A 22,340-nucleotide genomic window follows, 5' to 3' on the forward strand; every position below is an offset into this window, starting at 1 on the left:
ATGGTCCCTGCATATGTGTTTGTATGTGTGTGTGTATGTATCTTATATATCCATACACATACACACAATGTGGAAAATATGTGGCAAGGTAGATAGATAGGTAGGGAGCCACGGCAGAAGAACCCTCCCTGGAGCAAGGCCTAATAATAATAATATTAATAAATCATCCCAACAAAGGATTCCCCCAGGCAGGAAGCAGCCAAGCAACTGAAACATTTATACCTGCCTCCAACAGACAAGAGTATCTTTCTCCCATCCTGGACATTCTGCAGATATATAAACCCCACTTAATTAGTTTCCAACCTCTAAGGATGCCTGCCATAGATGCAGACGAAATGTCAGGAGAGAATGCTTCTGGAACATGGCCATACAGCCCAAAAAGCTCACAGCAACCCACTTGTCTTTACTGTATTACACAAATGTAATGTGCACCTCACTTTTGGAATAGTCATTTAGGCAAAAAAGGTGTGGCTGAGATTGATGTAATATGGTAATTTTGGCCTTCTTACTCTGATAGAAGCTTCAATAGGGCTACAGTAACTAGGGTTTGGCATTTTAGAGAATATACTCAGCATGATAACTATGGTGCTTATCCTCTGCTGAGCATGAGAATGATGAGCAGACATTCTTTTCAACCTCTGACAACTCTGATGGCAAAGCTGGGGTGATTTACTTGAAGTGGGGACAAACTTAGTAGATGTGGGCGAAACGTCAGTATTTTAAAAACTCTAAAATCAGGACAGTAAATAAAGAACACCACTCAGAAAACAAAGGAAACAATCAGGGCCAGCTAACACCGCCCAACAAAAGATTACCACAGGCAGAAAGCAGCCAGGCTTTGAAGCTGCAAGACTATGTAATGCAAATCAAGGTACCTCAGACAACAGTTCTTTTTCCAACCCTGAACATTCCACAGATATATAAACCCTGTTTGCCTAGTTTCCAAGAGACCTCACAACCACTGAGAGAAGAAGGAGGGAGAGAGGGAGGGAGGAAGAAGAGGGGGATCCTCAATCAGGGCAAGCTAACACATCCCAACAAAGGATTACCCCAGGCAAAAAGCAGCCAGGTTTTGAAGCTGCAAGGCTATTTAATGCTAATAATGGTGGCCATTTGCAACATTCACATGTGCCTCAGACAAGAGTTCTTTCCCCCACCCTGAACATTCCACAGATATATAAACCCCACTTGCTTTGTTTCCAACAGACCTCACAACCACTGAGAGTGCCTGCCATAGATGCAGGCGAAATGTCAGAAGAGAATGCTTCTGGAACATACCTATAAACTCACCAGAGAGATTGGGAAAACTGCCAATGAATGTCCATGCAGTAGAAAGGAGATGAGGAAGGAAGGAAGGAAGGAGGAAAGAAAGAAGGAAGGAAGGAAGGAAGGAAGGAAGGAAGGAAGGAAGGAAGGAAGGAGGAAAGAAGGAAGGAAGGAAGGAAGGAAGGAGGAAAGGATGGGAGGGAAAAGGAGAGGAGGGAGAAGAAGGAGGGAGAAGAAGGAGGGAGGGAGGGAGGGAGGGATGAAGAGGGAGGGCGCCAGGGGATCCTCAATCAGGGCAAGCTAACACATCCCAACAAAGGATTACCCCAGGCAAAAAGCAGCCAGGCTTTGAATCTGCAAGGCTATTTAATGCTAATAACGGTGGCCATTTGCAACATTCACATGTGCCTCAGACAAGAGTTCATTCCCCCACCCTGAACATTCCACAGATATATAAACCCCACTTGCTTTGTTTCCAACAGACCTCACAACCACTGAGAGTGCCTGCCATAGATGCAGGCGAAACGTCAGAAAAGAATGCTTCTGGAGCATACCTATAAACTCACCAGAGAGACTGGGAAAACTGCCAATGAATGTCCATGCAGTAGAAAGGAGATGAGGAAGGAAGGAAGGAAGGAGGGAAGGAAGGAAGGAAGGAGGAAAGAAAGAAGGAAGGAAGGAAGGAAGGAAGGAAGGAAGGAAGGAAGGAAGGAAAGAGTGAAGGATGGGAGAGAAAAGGAGAGGAGGGAGAAGAAGGAGGGAGGGAGGGAGGGTGAAGAGGGAGGGCGCCAGGGGATCCTCAATCAGGGCAAGCTAACACATCCCAACAAAGGATTACCCCAGGCAAAAAGCAGCCAGGCTTTGAATCTGCAAGGCTATTTAATGCTAATAACAGTGGCCATTTGCAACATTCACATGTGCCTCAGACAAGAGTTCTTTCCCCCACCCTGAACATTCCACAGATATATAAACCCCACTTGCTTTGTTTCCAACAGACCTCACAACCACTGAGAGTGCCTGCCATAGATGCAGGCAAAATGTCAGGAGAGAATCTTTCTGGATCATTGCCAGATAGCCCATGAGCCGCCATCTTGATTGGGCCAAGCGCGGGCTAAGGAGGGGGCGGGGCCAAAGGGCACTTCCAAGGCACTCCTTCGGAAGCAGGGGGCGTGGTCTCCTGGGAGGGGCGTGCCCTCCGTGCCCTTAGGCCCCAGCCCTGCCCCCTCCGCAGCCTCAAAGCCTGGCTGCAAGGCAGAAGGGGAGAGCAGGTAAAAGAGGAAGGAGGGAGGGAAAAGAGGGAGAAGAGGGAGGGCGCTTTTGGGCAATGGTGCTGTGCGTGCACGTTGGTGCACGCACAGAATTAGGCCTCAACAGCGCCCCCTTCCACGTGCGCCCGAAGCCGCGGCTTCATCCGCGTCAACGTTGGACCGGCCCTGATCCTGTTAAGGTGTTTTAGTCAAAATACTAAGGTGCTGTACTATTGCACTAATTAAATAATAATTTTGCTTTGGTGCTAATGTTAAAATCATGGAATCATGGATTTGGAAAGGTCATTCAGTCAAACCTTTTGTCATCTAGGAGTACACATTCAAAGCGCTCCTAACAAGATGGCCATCCAGCCTCAGTTTAAAAACCTCCAAAGAAAGAGACTTCACCACCTTCCAGAGCAGCATATTCTATTGTCAAACAGTTCTTACCTTCAGGAAGTTTTTCCTAATGCTTTGGTGGAATCTCCTTTCCTGTCTCAGCAACATCTTATGCAGTCCTGGAGTTTGTAGTTTAGTCAAGCACTAACGTTCTCTGGCTGAACATTCAGAATACTCACTCCAAACTGAAAAACCCAGGAGACCATAGAAGGTTGCTATGGCAGTATAATGCTATACATCAGCCCTCCACGTTTGCTAGGGTTAGGGGCACAGGCTCCCATAAATGCGAAAAACCATGAATAAAAACATGTGGGGGATTTTTTTCTAGAGAAAATGACTCTGGGAATCTGTAGAGGTGCATCTATCTACAGCAGTGGTTCTCAACTTGTGGGTCCCCAGATGTTTTAGCCTTCAACTCCCAGAATTCCTAACAGCTGGTAAACTGGCTGGGATTTCTGGGAGTTGTAGGCCAACACACCCGGGACTCAAAGGTTGAGAACCACTGATCTACAGTGTCTACTTTGACACCACTTTAACTGCCATGGCTCAGTGTACCATGGAATCGTTGGATTTGTCTTTTTGGTTTGTCACCAGCATTCTTTGGCAGAGAAGGCTAAAGACCTTGTAAACCTACAATCCCATTATTCCATAGCACTGAGCCATGGCAATTAGAGTGAAGCCAAACTGCATTAATTCTACAGTATAGATGCACCCTAGGACTTTCAGTTTGATTTTATGTTCAATCTCCAGCAGAATGTGACCACAGAGTTGCACTGAAGGACCTAGAGATTTTAATCAAAACCCCAAAAGTCAGACCGGTATATGTGGAGGACCAGCTGTAATAGGATCATGTAGAAATGTCCTAGGAATGAAAGTATGAATCCAGAAGTCATAGCTGGGGCACACACATCAAAACTGACATAAAAAAGTTAGGAGTGAGAGCTAGGGAGATAATGATTGCTGAGGCAAAGTACCAGTATAACCATAAAACTGTATCTTTTTCTGTGAAGGAAAACAAATAGCCAACTGCCATTTGGAAGATAGGTCCAATTGATAATGATGTCTCAGAATGACACCTCCCCTCCAGAAAATTATGAATTATCCCGTAATATTTCATTTGGACCTTGGCCGGAAATACAAACTATTAACAGGGAATCCCAAGCCCCGAAGAACTGAGGAACCAGGAAAGACCTATGTCACCAGCACCAAAGGATCCTTTGTCTGCAGACCCCCTTTATGAAATATAAAATAACCCCTATTAATAAATGGACATTCCGGTGCCCTTTTGCTCCCATGCTTGTGTCAATGTAGCTTTCTTTGTCTCCTTTTCTTGTCTCTTTCTTTGCCCCAAACTGTCTGCCTAGGCTACTGTGCATCCAACCTAGCCCCAAATGAAATCCTCCCTGCTCCTCCTTCCCCATTTCCCATATCCCTGAATGTCCCGGTATCCACCACTGATGGCCCTGTATCCATGAGCCAAACAGTACCAGGACCCGTGCGTGTGTGTGTGTGTTATAATATTTCAGTCTATTTATTATATGAAATACTTTTGGAGCCACTGAGTCACAGCAAAGACCCTGGTGATCATTCACCTAGATTCCTCTTGTGTCTTCCTGGTCTTCACTTAAATAAAGGACTCAAGCAACCCTCATCTTCTGCCAGCATGAACCAGTTACACAAAAGGATAACAAGACCCTGGATTAGGCCAACCTTCTTTTGTGTGGCTACCTGGACAAAAAGAACTCATTGTCATATGGCATCCACCCTGAAGTTGGGAGGCTCTGCCATGGCTCTCCCTCAATGCCATTTCCCCTTTCCCAGGGACAGATCACTTAATCCTATCATTCGCTGGCCAGGATCGAATCCTGCGGTCGGGGGGCATCGGTTCACCCCTGCTCCAGAGATGAACCCCAAATTTGCTCGACAACATTTCTGGACAATATCATGACTTGATCAACAATGAACACAAACACCATGAGCCCCAGACTCACTTGATGGGTCACTCACTGGACACTTTGAAAGACGATAATTCCCTGGGACCCGATGGCCCCACTTTGTAGTCTCGAGATTGAGACACTATTGCCCACTCAGAAGTTCATATTTTCCCCATGACCATCCTACCCCGGCTGACTATTGGAGAACCACCAATCTGCATTGAAAGCAGAGAAAGCCTTCTGACTGGCTGCTGGGTGCTGCATTCCCGCCCCACAGAGGGAATCCTCCCAACTGGCCATGACATCAGCACTGGCTCCACCAATCGGTGCAAAGGTGCAGGAAAAACAAAGGATTTTACTGTATAAAAATGTATGTTTTATTCTTACAAAATATGTCAGCTTCTTTGAGCGGCTTTCCCCTGGCTGTCATCCTTTCTGTCTGGATCGAATAAAGTACTTCAGTGGCTTCTGCTTCAACTGATGAGATTTCTTCAATTGGCAACTTTGAAGTCTAGCTTTTTATCTTGCCAGACATGGACTCTGCAGGCTCAGTGTGGGATTTTGTTATCCTCTAGCCAAGTATTAGATGCAGACTGCAGCCAGGAAATCAGAAGACGTTTACTTCTTGGGAGGTGAGCAATGGCCAACCTTGATAAAATAGTGAAGAGCAGAGACATCACACTGGCAACAAAGGTCCGCATAGTGAAAGCAATGGTATTCCCCATAGTAAACTATGGATGCGAGAGTTGGACCATAAGGAAGGCTGAGCGAAGGAAGATAGACGCTTTTGAACTCTGGTGCTGGAGGAAAATCCTGAGAGTGCCTTGGACCGCAAGAAGATCCAACCAGTCCATCATCCAGGAAATAATGCCCAGCTGCTCACTGGAGGGAAGGATATTAGAGGCAAAGTTGAAGTATTATGGCCACATCATGAGAAGACAGGGAAGCTTGGAAAAGATAACGATGCTAGGGAAAATGGAAGGAAAAAGGAAGAGAGGCCGACCAAGGGTGAGATGGATGGACTGTATCCTTGAAGTGACTGGCTTGACCTGCGGGCAGCGACGGCCGACAGGGAGCTCTGGCGTGGACTGGTCCATGAGGTCACGAAGAGTCGGAAACGACTATGCGACTGAGCAGCAGCAACAGCCAAGTATCAGTATCCGCGTACTGGGTTTTGCTATCCGCGGTCCTGATCACACTATCCGCAAACTGCTCTAAATTGCTTGATATCAATAAGATCCAGAAGAAGACCTCTGGTAGAGCAAACTATAGGCCGATCTAGTCCAGTATACTGCTTCTCATTGTGACCAACCAGGAAGCCCACAAACAGGATTTGAAGGCAACAGCACCATCCCACGCACAGACTGCAGTAGCACAGCTCACATACTGCTTTCAATATTGGATTACTATAGAATTTTTATAACTCATTGCCAATGATAGCATTACGCTCCATGGAAACCTGAAAATACTTCACTATACTGGAAAAAATACTCCAAATTGGTGCTCTCCACATGCATACACATATTGCTGACACTTCCTGGTTCTAGTCAAGTGCAATTTTTAAAGGTAATATATTCACTAAGATGAAAAGACAAAGAAATACATCCTTTTTAAAAGTTTGCATTATCATGCAAATAATATTTGTCATAGTGTTGACAAAGCCTCAGCCTCAAGCCTTAGTGGGGCAAGTCATAGAGGGGGTTGGTAAAAGCAAGACCTTGATTTATCATTGGCTAAGCTTCTGTACTCTGTGTGTGTGTCTGTTTTGAGAGAAAGAGAGAGAAAAACAGGAGACAGAGTTAAGTGGTAACGCATTATAAGCAATGACATTTGTCAGAATCCTATATCACCTTTTACTTAATGTAACCTTAAGTACACTTAACTACACAGCAGAGGTGGTAAGAAAACCTGTTAGTGAATTGTGAAGTTGTCTATTGGGACACTGCCAAGAGTGCCCAATGTGCATTGGGACCAGTGTGCATCAGTGTGCATTGAGCGCTGGGCAAAGTGTCAGTTCTGCTATGAAGTAGTGTAAAAGCAGCTCTCTACTGGAAATAGACATTATGAAACTGACCAATTCTAATTCCTGCTTACGTAAGTCTATTTAAAAATATGTTACTTCCATACAGAATTCCGGTCATAATTTGTAACTAATTTGTATCTACACTGAAGAATTAATGCAATGTATCATCACTTTAACTGTCATGGCTCAATGGTATTATGGGAGCTTTACTTTCACAAAATCTTTACAATTTCTACCAATGAGTGCTGAGGCCTCACCAAATAACAACTCCTGGAATTCCATAGCATTGAGCCATGAAACATTAACTCCTCTGGCATAAAGTACACTGTTAAAATAAATAACAAGTCTAATATTTTTCAAGGTATGGTTTTTATCTCGAGATTATGTCCTTGGGTTTCAGAGCATGAAACTCATGGTTTATTTTATTATTTATTTATCATGTCAGAAGCAAATTGAGAATACAGCTATAATGTATAAAAAACACAAACAAAGTTTAAAAACTTGGCATTATGCTACATTTCCTTTGACCAGAAGCTGGTCACGTGGAATGCCTCTGGTGTCGCTGTAAGGAGATCCTCAATTGTGCATGTGGCAGGGCTCAGACTGCACTGTAGTAAGTGAAGTGGTCTGTGGTTTGCTCTTCTCCACACTCGCATGTCGTGGACTCTACTTTGTAGCCCCATTTCTTAAAGTTAGCTTTGCATCTCGTGGTGCTAGAGCACAGTCTGTTCAGTGCCTTCCAGGTCGCCCAGTCTTCTGTGTGCCCAGGAAGGAGTTTCTCATCCAGTACCAGCCACTGATTGAGATTCTGGGTTTTAACCTGCCACTTTTGGACTCTTGCTTGCTGAGGTGTTCCTGCGAGTAGCTCTGTAGATCTTAGGAAGTTGTTTCTTGATTTAAGTCGTTTGCAGGCTGGCTGATATCTGAACAGGATGGGCCAGAGATGTCAATGCCTTGGTCCTTTCATTGCTGGCTGCTACTTCCCAACGGAAAATTAGATGGTGCAATACCAGCTAAACAGTATAGTTTCTCCAATGGTGTTGGGCGGAGGCATCCTGTGATAATTCAGCATGTCTCATTAAGAGCCACATCCACTGTTTTAATGTGGTGAGATGTATTCCATACTGGGCATACGTACTCAGCAGCAGAGTAGCAAAGCACAAGTGCAGATGTGATCCCCAGGTTGTGCCAGTCAGCTTTCATATGATATTATTTCTAGCACCCACTTTTTGCTTGATAGTCAAGCAGTGCTTCAAAGATGGGATCGCCATCTTTAAGACATTGTTGGGGATAGAGGGGAAACAAAGTCATAGAAGTTGTATTTTTGTTCTAGTATATTTTTTTCTAATAGTAACATATCACCTAATCATATTTCTTTTTAAATTTAATAAATAATGTTTACTTGCTATTTCTAAAATCATTTTCAATTGTTTGAGAGTCAATTTTAGATTATTTTGTTCCATATTCCCTGTATTATTATAGTAATAGGTGAGGCATTTTTTAAAAAAACAAAACAAAAATAATATCTAAAATTTAAAAACAATATTTTGACCTCAGAGAGGGAATAGAGGGAATCTAGGCAAAGAATAGTCAAAGACGGATGGGCATTGGGGGAAAGTGGAAAAGGCGTCTTAAAGGGTTTTTTAAAATTAGAAAGAACATATTCAGAAACGGATGGTGCATAATATCAAAACCCAGAGATGAAGATGAATAAACACAGCCCCCAAATCAGTGACTTCATTTGATATGTATGTAAAGCTCTTTGGGTAAGATTTTTATGTTAACTTGAAATGATCACTGAATATATGTAATATTTCATAATTACTATGGAGATACTATATTCGCTCTCTATATATAGATATATGCACATATACATACAAGCACATGCACACACACCAATCCCATTAGCTGTTTCTTGCATTACATGATAATCTCTCAGCATTACTCACACATAAAGGCAAGAAGAAACATTAGACACACATACATAACAAATGGATTCAAATGAGCATACTTTACCCAAAGTATTGGCAGGCCTGACTGTTCTGCTTTGTGGGATTACAATAATCTGTCTTTAATTCTTTCTTTCAATAAATCGGCTACAGTAATTGCTAAAACTATAAAAATATATAGATATAGTATGATATATATACACACACACACATACACATGAGTCTGAGATCAATAGCTCCACCTGGTGGCCTTACTCAGATTTTTATAACAGAAAAGTAACAGTTTAAACCGTGTTCATGCATTTGTTCCTGTTATATGCCTTCAAGAACTTTCTGGCATATGACAACCCTAAATTGAACCTGTCACATGGCTTTCGTGGCACGGTTTATTCAGAAAGGGGCTTGAGACAATGTCACTTGCCTAGGTTCACTCCATGGGTTTCCATAGCTAAGCAGAGGATTCAAACTCTGGTGTGTGTACATATGCCAAATCACCTATCAACATATGGAGATCCAATGAATTCCATAGGATTTTCTTAGGCAGGATGGTTTTGCCACTTCCGTCCTCAGAAATCTAGCTTACTGATTATTCTGAAGAGAATTTCACAATATCTCAAACTGGATTCATTACCCATGAAGAAACATTCACAAAGGCTCTTCGGTTCTCAGTAAATACAGTTCACAGCTCAGCAGCCTGCCATTCCCTGATGTTTTAGTCCCTAAAACCTGAAGGAGGCAGGACCTTGCAATTGTCACAGTGCTGTTGATGATGTCAAAAGGGGAATCTTGTGTCTGCAAAATTGGAATGTGTGTGAAACAGGGAGCTCCCGATGGTGCAGCGAGTTAAACCGCTGAGCTGCTGAACTTGCTGGCCAAAAGGTTGACAGTTTGAATCCGGAGAGTGGGGTGAGCTTCTGCTGTTAGTCCCAGCTTCTGCCAAGCTAACAGTTAGAAAACATGCAAATGTGATTAGATCAATAAGTACCACTCCGGCTGAAAGGTAACAACATTCCATGCAGTTATGCCAGCTACATGACCTTGAAGGTGTCTATGGAAAACTTGGTCATCTTGATTAGCATTTAATAGCCTTTTAGCTTCAAGGTCTGGCTGCCTACTGCCTGGGGGGAATCTTGTTAGGAGGTGTTAACTAGCCCTGGTTGTTTCCTGTGGAATTCCCCTGTTTTCTGAGTGTTGTTCTTTATTTACTTTCCTGATTTTAGATATTTTTTTAATACTGGTAGCCAGATTTTGTTCATTTTCATGGTTTCCTCCTTTGTGTTGAAATTGTCCACATGCTTGTGGATTTCAATAGCTTCTCTGTGTAGTCTGACATGGTGGTTGGCGGAGTGGTCCAGCATTTCTGTGTTCTCAAATAATATGCTGTCCAGGTGGGTTCATCAAGTGCTCTGCTATGACTGACAATCTCTGAGGATTCCTGCCATAGATGTGGGTGAAACGTCAGGTAAGAATGCTTCTGGAACATGGCCATACAGCCCAGAAAACGCACAGTACCCAGTGATTCCGGCCATGAAAGCCTTCGACAACAGTTTGAGCATTATTTTTTAGCCTGCCAAAATACTTTTCGGGTGCCAGATCCTGTCTGATCTTAATTAATGGGTTTGGAGGTCCAGAGTAGCCCTAGGAAATTGCTTATTTGTCACAAATTGACCCATTTCTGGTTTTGAGTAAGGCCCCTTCTACACTGCCACATAATCCAGATTATCAAATCAGATAATCCATATTATTTGCTTTGAACTGGATTATATGTGTCTACACATATAGGGGTCTAAGAGAGAGGGATCCCCAAATTGTACCAGCTGCCACCAGCCAGCAATATTTTGCACTCCAAAATTCAATGGGATCTCATTGAGACGTCTAACTTTCCCCCTTTTCCAACCTATGATTTTGTAGAGATTCTTTGTCTCACTCTGGGATATAAGAATGCTACGCACACACAGTCATAGAGCAATGTGGAGAGAGAATGGAAAGGTTAATATAAACAGTTTCTTTTAATGAATTTTTTTTATTCTCAGCAAGCAATCTTACATTAGCAAAATGATATTTTGTACATGAAGGCACCTTCCGCCAAGTATTACTTAGGAGTATTTACAAAGTTACAAGAAGCATCTGTCATAATCTGCCAAGGTTAGAAAGAAAACATAAATCCTAATACAAACAGCAAACACATTCCTATTCTACTCATGATATAGGCAGTGTTCTAGGTTTTTGAATGCTTATGGAAGACTGGGAGGCTGGACTTCCCTAGAGATCGTGAGGCAAGAAGCCTCCTAATAAATGTAACCTAACTCATGCTATCATAAACTCTTTGTTTGTTTGGAGCTGCCCCTCAGCTCAAATTATGGGAGAGCCCATTATCCCACCAGTGAAACCATAAAGTAAAAGAAAATATTTTAAAAATATTTAAAATATTTTAAGATCAGGAAAAAAGCATGGAGATCAATTCATTGTATATCAACATACTCGGCATACACTTCTAAATTTTCCATAAGGATAACACTTCTATTTTCAGCCTTATTGTGTTCAGAATAATATAATGATAAGCAAAAGAAGGAATAATAATATACTATACCATAGAAGAAGCCATATGTCATAAAGGCTCCTCTTTAGTATACTCCAGCCAACCATTCTACTGGATTAAGGTGCATAACCTCTCACTTTGCAGTAGTCTCAGTTTCAGAGATTTTGCCCAAAGCATGCCGTAACATAGATGCAAACAATAACATGACAGAGATCTCACACACAGCCATGATAAAAGAGTAGCCCTGCTAGTTTCAGACCAAAGTCCTATCTAGTTGAGCATCCTGTTCCTTACAGTTTCCAACTAGATCAATAGTACTGGTACTTAGAAAACAGTATTCCGTATCTGCTTTGATAATCTGGATTATATGGCAGTGTAGAAGGGGCCTATGAGCTACTTGCTGCCAGTCCATGCTAAATTTCCAGGAAAAAAATATTTGTTGTGAATGGGCACAAGTATGTTGCTAGTTCATAGCACACCCTGTCAGTCCTCCCCATCAGATAGCTTTAAAACCAGTAACATAGAAGATCATGTACCCCAATAATGACAACAGTTCATTCTGGGTCTATATTGCATCTCTCATTGTAGTAGTTTTCAAAGCAATTGCTGTATTTTCTTGTCATTTTATATTGCATTTTTAGGTGTCTTTCATATTTAGGAGGTCATTCTCAAAGCCACATAATGACAGATATAATTTAGGTAGACCAAGTTTGGCTGTAACCCAACAAATAAGATAAGGCCTTGGATCTAAGCCAGTTTTGACTGAACGTAGGCAGCAATCAATCAGGCTGAGTCTATTGGCTTCACCATTCATTAATTACAGCCTGACTTTCCCAGCACGTTGTCCCACCCATTCATTTCCATGTGACCCTACTTACAAGAAGCTGATATTTTGCCGAATCTATTGGCCTTCCTGCCTCCATGCAGGCTGTCAACCAAGCGACATCGAGGAGCCTGTATCTTGAGATGTCTTCCACTTTGTGTATTTGCAGCCATTTCAAGATTTCGATGCAAGAATTATTTTCAGCCACAATGTGAGTGACTGAGTCACTAGGAAAAAACAAGCAAACACAAAGACAAAGTTTGTAGTGACAGGCTGAAAGACAGCAGAGCGGATCATGGAAATGGAAGGTGATTTGCTCTCGTGATACCTTTGAAGACATTTTCAAATTGCATCTGCAATACTCTCTTGACACTCCAGCTCAGTATCAGTTAACATCCTTAAGACACATATTCTTTCACAGCAGCACAGAAAACATTTGGCTTACCCACATACTATTGTAATGAAGAGCCTCCTTAATACTACCTGACAGCCTTGAGAATAAATAGTGCGCCTGTTCAATGATTGAGAGATTCATAATAGGCAGGAATCTGTTAAATTAAGCTCTTTAAAGTAATGCCACTGCTAATATTTTCCAATAAACCTTCTGTAGCAAGCATCAAGTTCTTTACACACAGCAACCCAAAAAGAACACACATAAAATAAACTCCTTTAAATTATGCATTACATCCCAATGCCATATCCTTGATTTTCAGTACCCTAGTCTCTTGCAACATTGATGTTATGGTTTAGATCCCCATAAAGCTGAGTGGGTCACTTAAGACTCTTATCCAGGCTGTTTTCAAATTACCACCCAAGTAGGATAGGGCATTAATGTGCTTGCAACAGAATCATGTTTAGCATAAAGGAAATGTGTAACTGGTATATTATTATTCTATAGAATGTAAGCTGGTTGCCAAATCCCATAGGCGATTTGTTATACAGTAGAGTCTCACTTATCCAACACTCGCTTATCCAACATTCTGGATTATCCAACGCATTTTTGTAGTCAATGTTTTCAATACATCGTGATATTTTGGTGCTAAACTCGTAAATACAGTAAGTACTACATAGCATTACTGCGTATTGAACTACTTTTTCTGTCAAATTTGTTGTTAAACATTATATTTTAGTGCTTAAATTGTAAAATCATAACTTACTTTGATGTGTAATAGGCATTTCCTTAATCTCTCCTTATTATCCAACATATTCGCTTATCCAACGTTCTGCTGGCCCGTTTATGTTGGATAAGTGAGACTCTACTGTAATTGTACAGAATCCTCAAATCTTGGTCCTTTATATTTTTTCCCCTGGGACTTCAATTCCAAGAAGTGCCAGTCAGTGTGGCCAAGGAGAGAGAGTTTTGAGAGCTGAAGTCCTTAACATCTGCAGAGCTGAATATTAACAACTATCCAATGCAGGTTGCATATCCCATATATGGAATTCCAAAATCTAAAACACTCCAAAATCTAAAGCTGTCCACATGGGTGGCTGAGATAGTGATACCTTTGCTTTTCAATGGCTCAATGTACATAAGCTCCATTTCATGCCAAAAACAAATGTAAATACAGTAGAGTCTCACTTAACCAAGCTAAACGGGCCAGCAGAAGCTTGGATAAGTGAAATTTTGGATAATAAGGAGGGATTAAGGAAAAGCCTATTAAATGTCAAATTGGGTTACTATTTTACAAATTAAGCACCAAAACATCATGTTATACAACAAATTTGACAGAAAAGGTAGTTCAATACGCAGTAATGTTATGTTGTAATTACTGTATTTACGAATTTAGCACCAAAATATCATGATATATTGAAAACATTGACTACAAAAATGGCTTGGATAATCCAGAAGCTTGGATAAACGAGGCTTGGATAGGTGATACTCTACTGTATGTGTATAAAATTACTTTATATGTGTATAAGGCAGGTGTGACGGCGCGAGTGGCGCCATCTATATGTCAAACTATAAGTTTCAAGATTTGAATTGTTGTATCATGCCTGATTTTGCCCTTACCCTGTAAATGTAGTTGGATTGGTTATTTATATCTGTCAATCAATGTTGTTTGTACCTGTTATATTGCTCACTCAGCAAAACTGTTTGGCTCCACCTCTTCCTGGAGTAGGACTGTGTTTCCTCCTTTTTATTCCACCAGCAAGCTCTCTATCGGATGGACGTGAGAGAGAGACTTGGCACTAAAAGCCCTTCAAAAGTTACCTCTCAGCACCAATTCTGAGGTTCTTACCCTTGGGACTCGCACATCATGTTCAGGGCCAACCTGAACAACATTGAGGAGTCTCAAGCGCCTTCACCTCAGTCCTTTGGCAACAGAGGAAGACTCTTGTCTTCAGATATAGGTCATTGGACTGAGGCTGAGTTTGCTCCGGCATTCACAGCCAGAGAAAGAGGGATCTGGACAAGCTTCATGGACTTAAACAATCAAAGACTGTAATGTATATTTTCTTTTACCCCCTTTGTGAACAATAAACCCAGTTTTTGAGTTAACTACAGTGTTTTGGTCCTTGGGAGTTCCAGTTTCCCTAAAGGAGGGCAAGAAGCAATCCCCTGGGGAAAGATGTCACGTCCATGCCTCTTTCACTAAGAGTTTACAGCCCCAGGCGCGACGGCACAGCAGGCATGGGCAAACTTCAGCCCTCCAGTGATTTTGGACTTCAACTCCCATAATTCCTGAGACCCGGTAGGCTGTTAGGAATTGTAGGAGTTGAAGTCCAAAACCTCTGGAGGGCTAAAGTTTGCCCATGCTTGACATAAGGTGTTGTTGAAGGCTTTCATGGCCGGAATCACTGGGTTGTTGTATGTTTTTTGGGCTGTATGGCCATGTTCCAGAAGTATTCTCTCCTGATGTTTTGCCCACATCTATGGCAGGCATTCTCAGAGATTGTGAGGATGCCTGCCATAGATGTGGGCGAAACATCAGGAGAGAATACTTCTGGAACATGCCCATACAGCCCGAAAAACACACAACAACCCTAAATGAATTTTGTGTTTTGACTTGGTTCCCATTTCCAAGATATCTCATTATGCCCATGTAGATATTATAAAATACAATACAGAACACTTCTGGTCCCAGGCATTTCAGATATGGGATGCTCCACCTGTATCATAGTGAGCTGCTGTAGTACAAGCAGGGAATTATCACTGAAAGTACTACCTGTGCAATGGTTAGTACAGAGCTGTGGAACTTCTGATTTTTCAGATGTTAGACTCCAGCTTCCATCAGACCCTACCAGCATGGTCTGTCATCAAGGATGATGGAAGTCTGAGTGTAACAGCATCTGGAGGCACACGTACATTGAAACTATGGTCTGACAACTGCTAGAATGTATTACAGCAAAAGAAAATGTCCAGTGCTATTACACATGGCAGAGAAATACAAATTTCTGCTGGGCTCAACATCTCAGTGACAGCACCACACCCTTCTGTACACTATCTCCCAGTTTAACCAGATGCTGAATTTAGAATTTGCACATGACATAGTTGAGGATATATAATGACCTTCCCCCCCTCCCCCTTAGGAATAAATCCCTGTCAGACCCATGGGGTGCCGAACACAGCCACTGCTCTTGAATAGTATAATCTAAGGTTCTATAATACTTTGGTAAGCTGTATTTTCAGCTTCAGCAGAGGAGGCAGAAGATGGACTGTATGAGTCTTTGGTGTCCTCCAACCCTGTAACTATATGATTCTATGCTTTCTTTCACTTTCTACTTAACTTTGATGCTTGTATGTTTAGTTCATGCCACCTACAACCTCATCAGATGAGCAAAATTGCTCATCCTACAACACTTAGACTTCAGTTGAGGCATGGAGCCCACCAGCTCCCATCACACAATGTCGATCTACTTCTGGTGGGGTCCTATGCCTCAAATGAAGCCAAGTGTGGTAAGCAGCCAGTTCGGCAACATGGGAGGCTTCCCATGTTGCATAGAAAACAATGGGGGAAGTCAGGTGGTGATGCTTACCCCTGTAGCATGAGGTGAGGGGGAAGGTGGGTGATGAGGGACAAAAGGTTTCCCACACCAACACCCCTTTGAGCCCCACTGGATTAGCCACATTCCACAGCAAATCCTGACCTCAATGATTGGGATGTACAAGTGTCCAAGCATGTCCCACTTGCTCTTGAAACTACAGGTAAGAATGGGCAGTTTTGAATGCTAGGATAAGGCTGTTTCTTCCTCCCTGGGTACTCAAGAATAGGTGAAACACACAGGTACATAGAAAGATAGGGAGAAGATCAGTGGCTAGAAAGACGGGGCTCTTGTTGAACACTTAGAGTGGAGCCATTGTGAAAATGGGTACTGAATTCTTCCTTCTCCAATACACCAGGATTACAGTCCATATGCTAACAAAATTGAGAGCTGTACTAGCATATGTCTCCAACGGAATGCCATCCCATAGGTTTTCTTAAAAGACTATTGTGACTTTCAGTTAGTAATTCCAACTGAGTTTAAGGCAGTTTATTCTTACAAAACTAGGTACAAGGCTCCAGACTGAGAGCATGATTTTACGTGCAAGGCCTCAGAGGTAGGTCCCATTGAACTCAACCAGATTTACTCCCCAGGTACATGAGGGAAGGATTGCAACCTAAATATCTATATGAATGGATTCACTTGACTACATATTTTCTTATCAACACATTGTTAAGTTCTCTTCTAATTACAGTACTGCACTTTCCTTTGTTGTCTTGGGGAGAAAAAGAATTCAGTTAGAGATACTTAACTTCTGCTTCCTGTGGTTTATATCCCTCTGTATAAAATGTGCATATCTAATGTATTTGTATACAGCTGACAATCTGGGAACTTTGCCATTTCTACACTCACAACAACAGTTCAGCCAGCAGTGCCCCAGTTTCCTCTGATGCTTTTACAGCTGCATTGTATTCTTAGCAGAAGATGGAAGAAATGTAAAATTTCCACAGATATTGTTGACAGTTTTTTAAAAATGAAACAGTCCCAACAGTCAAATGGTCCTGGATGAAGAGAATTCAAAACAGATGCCGGAAAACAACAAGTATCTACCCATCCACCACCAACAATGAAAATCGGGGAGGGGGGGCTGAATAATTTTGGCAAGACATTTATTTATTTATTTATTTATTCGCTTGATATCCTTTCCTTTTCCCCAGATTGGGGTGCATAGCAGCTTCCAAAATAATGAAATGTTCTCATAAAACAGCATACATTATACATTAATTATATGTATTTGAGTACTAATTAAATTAATTGTACTAGTGACATATCAGTTAAATCATTTAATCATCAGTTAACTACAACTAGCTAGCGGGAGTACATGATTGCCTTATTGTAATAGCTCCACCAGTGCTGGTTTTGATATATAAAGCCTTACACAGCTTGAGTTCAGGTTATTTGAAAGGTCTTACCTGCCTTCATTAGCCGTCAGGTCTCTAAGATTGTCTGGAGAGTAACAGAATCATATATTTGAAAGAGACCACAAAAGCCATCCAGTTCAGCTCCCTGCCATGCTAGAATACATAATCAAAGGCCCCATCCAATTGATGCCTCATGACAGTGCACATTAATCCAGAATAAACCAGGTTTATTCCTTTTTTTTTTTTAAACACCTCCAAAAGATCACGGCCTTTCAGTAAGGTCCACATTTTTGGAGGCATGGGACCCATGGAGACTGCTCTTGGGATCACCATTCACTCTACTACACATTTTCTGATTGTATAGATTTACATATCTCATAGTTTTCCCCTTTTTCTTTGCTAAATTCCACTGGAACTAGAACTGATACTTTCCAGGTTTCTGTTCATATTATTTCAGTAAGTTGCTATTGTATTGTGTAGGTGGCGTGTAGTAATGTAGCTTTGTCTATCAAACCTTAACATACACAAAGGCTAACCTGCTACTTATTGAGAATATTATTGAGGCAGCCTTTACCTTCTTACCCAAAGCTGGTTTGTGGATCCCACAAACTCAGGACACTCCAAATGTACCAGCAAAACTCTCACTGCCAAACGCATGGCATGGGGTTGGAATGAGTGGCCTTTGTAGTCTCTTCCAGTGCTATAATTTTCTGATTCTAAGCAAGCTACCATTAAAACACGATTACTTTTTTAAAGTACACATTCCTTTTAGAGTCAATCATTTCTTCTAGACATGAAAGGTTATATTTTTGGACAACAGCTCTAGCCAAAGTGGATGAAGAATTCTGAGTATTGTCACATCCAAAAAAAAAGTATTGTAATTGAACAGTGCATGCTGTGAAAATGCCCCTGTGTGAGGCTGAGAACAGCAGTAATCCTAAAGTAACAACAGTTCAAGTGCATCTGCAGCACTCAGCGGCATTGCTATATTAAGATGTCTGAGTGTTCCTTCAACACTTTCTTAATGAAGCTCTCCAAATTAAGGAGGTTTATTTGCAGGAACAATACATTATGCACAGTGATTTATTTTTCTCTAACATTCATTATTCTACTCTGGGCATTTAGTTTAAATTAAATGGTTTTCGGTGAGCAATGAATGAACATGGTGAAGCTTTCGTGTATATACAAAACAATCTAGTGCCTCAAATTCTGGTTTTCCAAATGATGTTAGACTTCAACTCCCGCCATTTGTTCCTGTAGCCGGATGTAAAATGAGTGAGTATCCTGTACTGAAGTTTCAACAGATGTTATCATTTCATGTCTTACAAAAAGAGATGCTTTTCTAAACCCTGAATGTGTTCACAAGGCATGGAATAGCTGGTGGAGTGTTGCTTATAACACTTCCACAGTAGCCTGAGGGCTTTGGTCAATGCCAAAAAAAGGAAAGGAATACTCTGCACAACCAAAAAAAGATGACCATCTTCAAGTATTCTGAAGGGCAGCTCATGGATGATGGACAAATTTTATTTTCTGTTGTTTTCAAAGACTAGGACCCAAGCTCATGAGTACCAGTCATAATCAAGGAAATTTTGCCAAAGCATTAGAGAAAACCTCTTGGTGGTATAGACTGTTCAATAATACAACAGGCCACCCTAAAAAATAGTTGTTTCTTCTTTGTTTAAAGAAATTCTGAACCAAACACACAATTCTAGTATCTGCTATCTTGGGCACAGTACTCACAAGACACAGTTCCATGTTTACTTTGGAGAATAGTTATGAAGCTTCCAATTGAGGTGCTGAATGAAGCAAAATTACAGAAAATATAGGAACGGCATTATGCTGAAAACAAGAAGAGATTTGTGAAAAGGAAGTGCTGCTATTTCTTAATAGCTGACAGAAATAGCAGCCTAAGCATATATTTAGAATGCATCTCAATTTAACTGAGACCACATCATTGAATATTCATATTCTTGAAGATATATAGGCATAGTGTTAACAATGTATGAAATTAGAATGATTCTTCAGGTTTCGCACAAACAAATGTTGCTAAACAGACCTCTTACTCTAAGGGTCAGGGTTATTATTCAAATTGAATCTTCTGACATTGTTATTTTCCTAACAGTTCTAAATGTAGTTAATTAGTTAAACCTCTTGTACAGAGCTAGAAATTATCTTTCAATATAGTCAGCCTTCTGTATCCATGGATTCTGATTCCATAGATTCAACCATTCAGGACTTGAAAATATTCCGCCTCCTCAAGAAATAAAGCAAACCTGGAGTGTGCCATTTTATAATAAATACCATTTCACTATGCCGTTGTATATAATGGGACTTCAGTATATAGTGATACCTTGACTCAAGAGTTTAATTTGTTCAGCGAGTGAGCTCTTAACTCAAAACACTCTTATCTCAAAGTGACTTTCCCATTGCAATGCTATTAATCCATTTTGAGGAGCAAGCCCATCTACACACTCCTCATTTTTTGTGACGTGCTTTTAAATAAGAACATGTACTTTATGGGGGCCCTGGTGGCACAGTGTGTTAAAGCACTGAGCTGCTGAACTTGCGGACCAAAAGGTCCCAGGTTCAAATCCCGGGAGCAGAATGAGCGCCCGCTGTTAGCCCCAGCTCCTGACAACCTAGCAGTTCGAAAACATGCAAATGTGAGTAGATCAATAGGTACTGCTCCAGCGGGAAGGTAATGGCACTCCATGCAGTCATGCTGGCCACATGACCTTGGAGATGTCTATGGACAACACTGGCTCTTTGGCTTAGAAATGGAGATGAGCACCAACCCACAGAGTCCGTCACGACTGGACTTAACATCAGGGGAAACCTTTACCTTTACCTATGTACTTTATAAATAACACATAATGTATAAATGCACATTCACATGGAACAAGAAAGAAAAAAGATCAACTTTAAAATGGTAGAAGCACAAAGCTGTGGCAAGCAAACACATTTGAGGCTACAAAATGTGTATTGGCTGGTGTAACAGCAAGGCAAAACCTGCACATTCACATGGAACAATAAAAAAAGAAAAGAAAAATCAACCTTAAAATGGTAGAAGCACAAAGTTGTGACAAGGAAGCCCAATGCACAAAGTGAAGAAGCAGAAGCACAATTTTCTTCATTCTATACTCATTCCAACCTCCCTTCCTCTCTAGCTCTCTCTCCGTCTCTCTCTTTGTGAAGCCAAACATACCAGGAATAAATATGACACAAAATCAACTAACCCAAAGTTCCTCAAACTGAACAAGAACAAAGCAGGCAGCAATCTCCAAAAGCAGATAAGATTACAAGGCACGAGGCATGGAGGCTGCTCCATTCAATCCCTAAAGCCCTATACTATCATGCTAGCATTCCATCTGACTAGTTCCTATCTCAAATGTTGCTCATATGTCAAAACAAGACTTGGGTCGAGTGACAGCTCTTAATTCAAAACACTCTTAAGTTGAGACACTCTTAAGTAGAGGTTCCACTGTACTTTGATTTTTGTATGTGTAGGATCATGGAACCAAACCCCAACAGTTATAAAGCCCCAATTTATATTCCACCTGTGTATAACTCCCCTGTACACATTAAGGTGGATTACTGTGACCTTCCAGATGTTATTGGATTGCGATTCGAATTATCCCTGGTCAGGGTTGTTGTATATTTTCCAGGCTGTATGGCTATGTTCCAGAAGTATTCTCTCCTGACATTTCACCCACATCTATATAGCAGGCATCCTCAGAGGTGTTGAGATATATGACACAACCTCTAAGGATGCCTGCCATAGATGTGGGCAAAAAGTCAGGAGAGAATACTTCTGCAACATGCCCATACAGCCCGGAAAACACACAACAACCGTGTGATTCCGGCCATGAAAGTCCTCGACAACACATATCCCTGGTCAGAACAGGGAACAGTGGCTGATCATAACAGGTACATGCTGGCAAATGTTAGAAGATCACAGCTGTCCACCCTGAATGTATATAGAGTCAGCCCTCTATATTTGCTGAGGTTAGGGATGACCCCTATTCATCATCCCTATGAAAGTGAAAAATTACTAAAGTGAATCAAGAAATTCCTATTTTTTTTACAGTTCTACGAATCTAGGAGAGACATGGAACCCCACAGTTGGATAAAATGTTTTGAATCCAACTCTCAAACAGAGAATCCAATAGACATTACTGCTAGGATTTTTTCCATACCTTAGTTCATTTGCTATCCGAAAGCCTTTCCTTCTTGCAAGATCTGTCAAGAATGTTCTCCTAGTCACTCCCATTTTCCTCTCCATAATAAAGATGACTATGTCATTGAACTGTGTTTCGTAGTTGCTCTGAATCCCTGGAGGTTGCATTCCTTTCTTCTTTTTCTTCTTGGGAATAAAGTCTGTAGTCCTGATCATATTCATTTGTGCAATGCACACTTTGTCTTGTTTGTTTATACCCGCACTGCACTCAGGAAAATACAAGCTCATCGCCCAGCAAGCAGGTTGTTTTTGATGTCACCACTGAGTGATGTCATTTTCCTTTCTTCCTTTTCTAAGAAGAGAAAGCTCAGTGAACCAAAAACCTTAGTCACTTTTGAACCTCCTCATGGTTCAAATACTGTTTTCAGTTTTCACCAGAGTCCAGAATCAGATGAATGAAAGAGGTTGTCACTTTCAGGTTTTTTTTTGACAAGCTGCTTAACTAACTTCATACAATTCTGATTATATATTTTTTCTTCTTTTATACCAATGCAAGGAGCTAGAATAGGCATGGGCAAACCTTATTGCCCTGGGGCTGTAGGGCCAGGAGGGAGAGTGGGGTGGGCCCAGGAGGAGGT

At 41.5% G+C, this 22,340-nt stretch overlaps 1 protein-coding gene across 1 annotated transcript in view; it reads right to left on the reverse strand.

Moving 5' to 3' along the window:
* dntt (DNA nucleotidylexotransferase) overlaps positions 1–21,990 on the reverse strand; it is a 163,751-nt gene extending 141,761 nt beyond the window's left edge. Inside the window, exons 1-3 of the mRNA XM_016995901.2 lie at positions 21,722–21,990; positions 12,232–12,407; positions 8,886–8,914 (exon numbers count right to left, since the gene is read on the reverse strand). Of these exons, the coding sequence (XP_016851390.2) occupies positions 8,886–8,914; positions 12,232–12,407; positions 21,722–21,990 (474 nt within the window). The remainder of the gene's footprint in view (positions 1–8,885; positions 8,915–12,231; positions 12,408–21,721) is intronic.
* Positions 21,991–22,340: the final 350 nt, after the last annotated feature.

This window comes from Anolis carolinensis, chromosome 3 (genome assembly GCF_035594765.1).
Source record: "Anolis carolinensis isolate JA03-04 chromosome 3, rAnoCar3.1.pri, whole genome shotgun sequence".
In the NCBI taxonomy this organism is placed as follows: domain Eukaryota; kingdom Metazoa; phylum Chordata; class Lepidosauria; order Squamata; family Dactyloidae; genus Anolis; species Anolis carolinensis.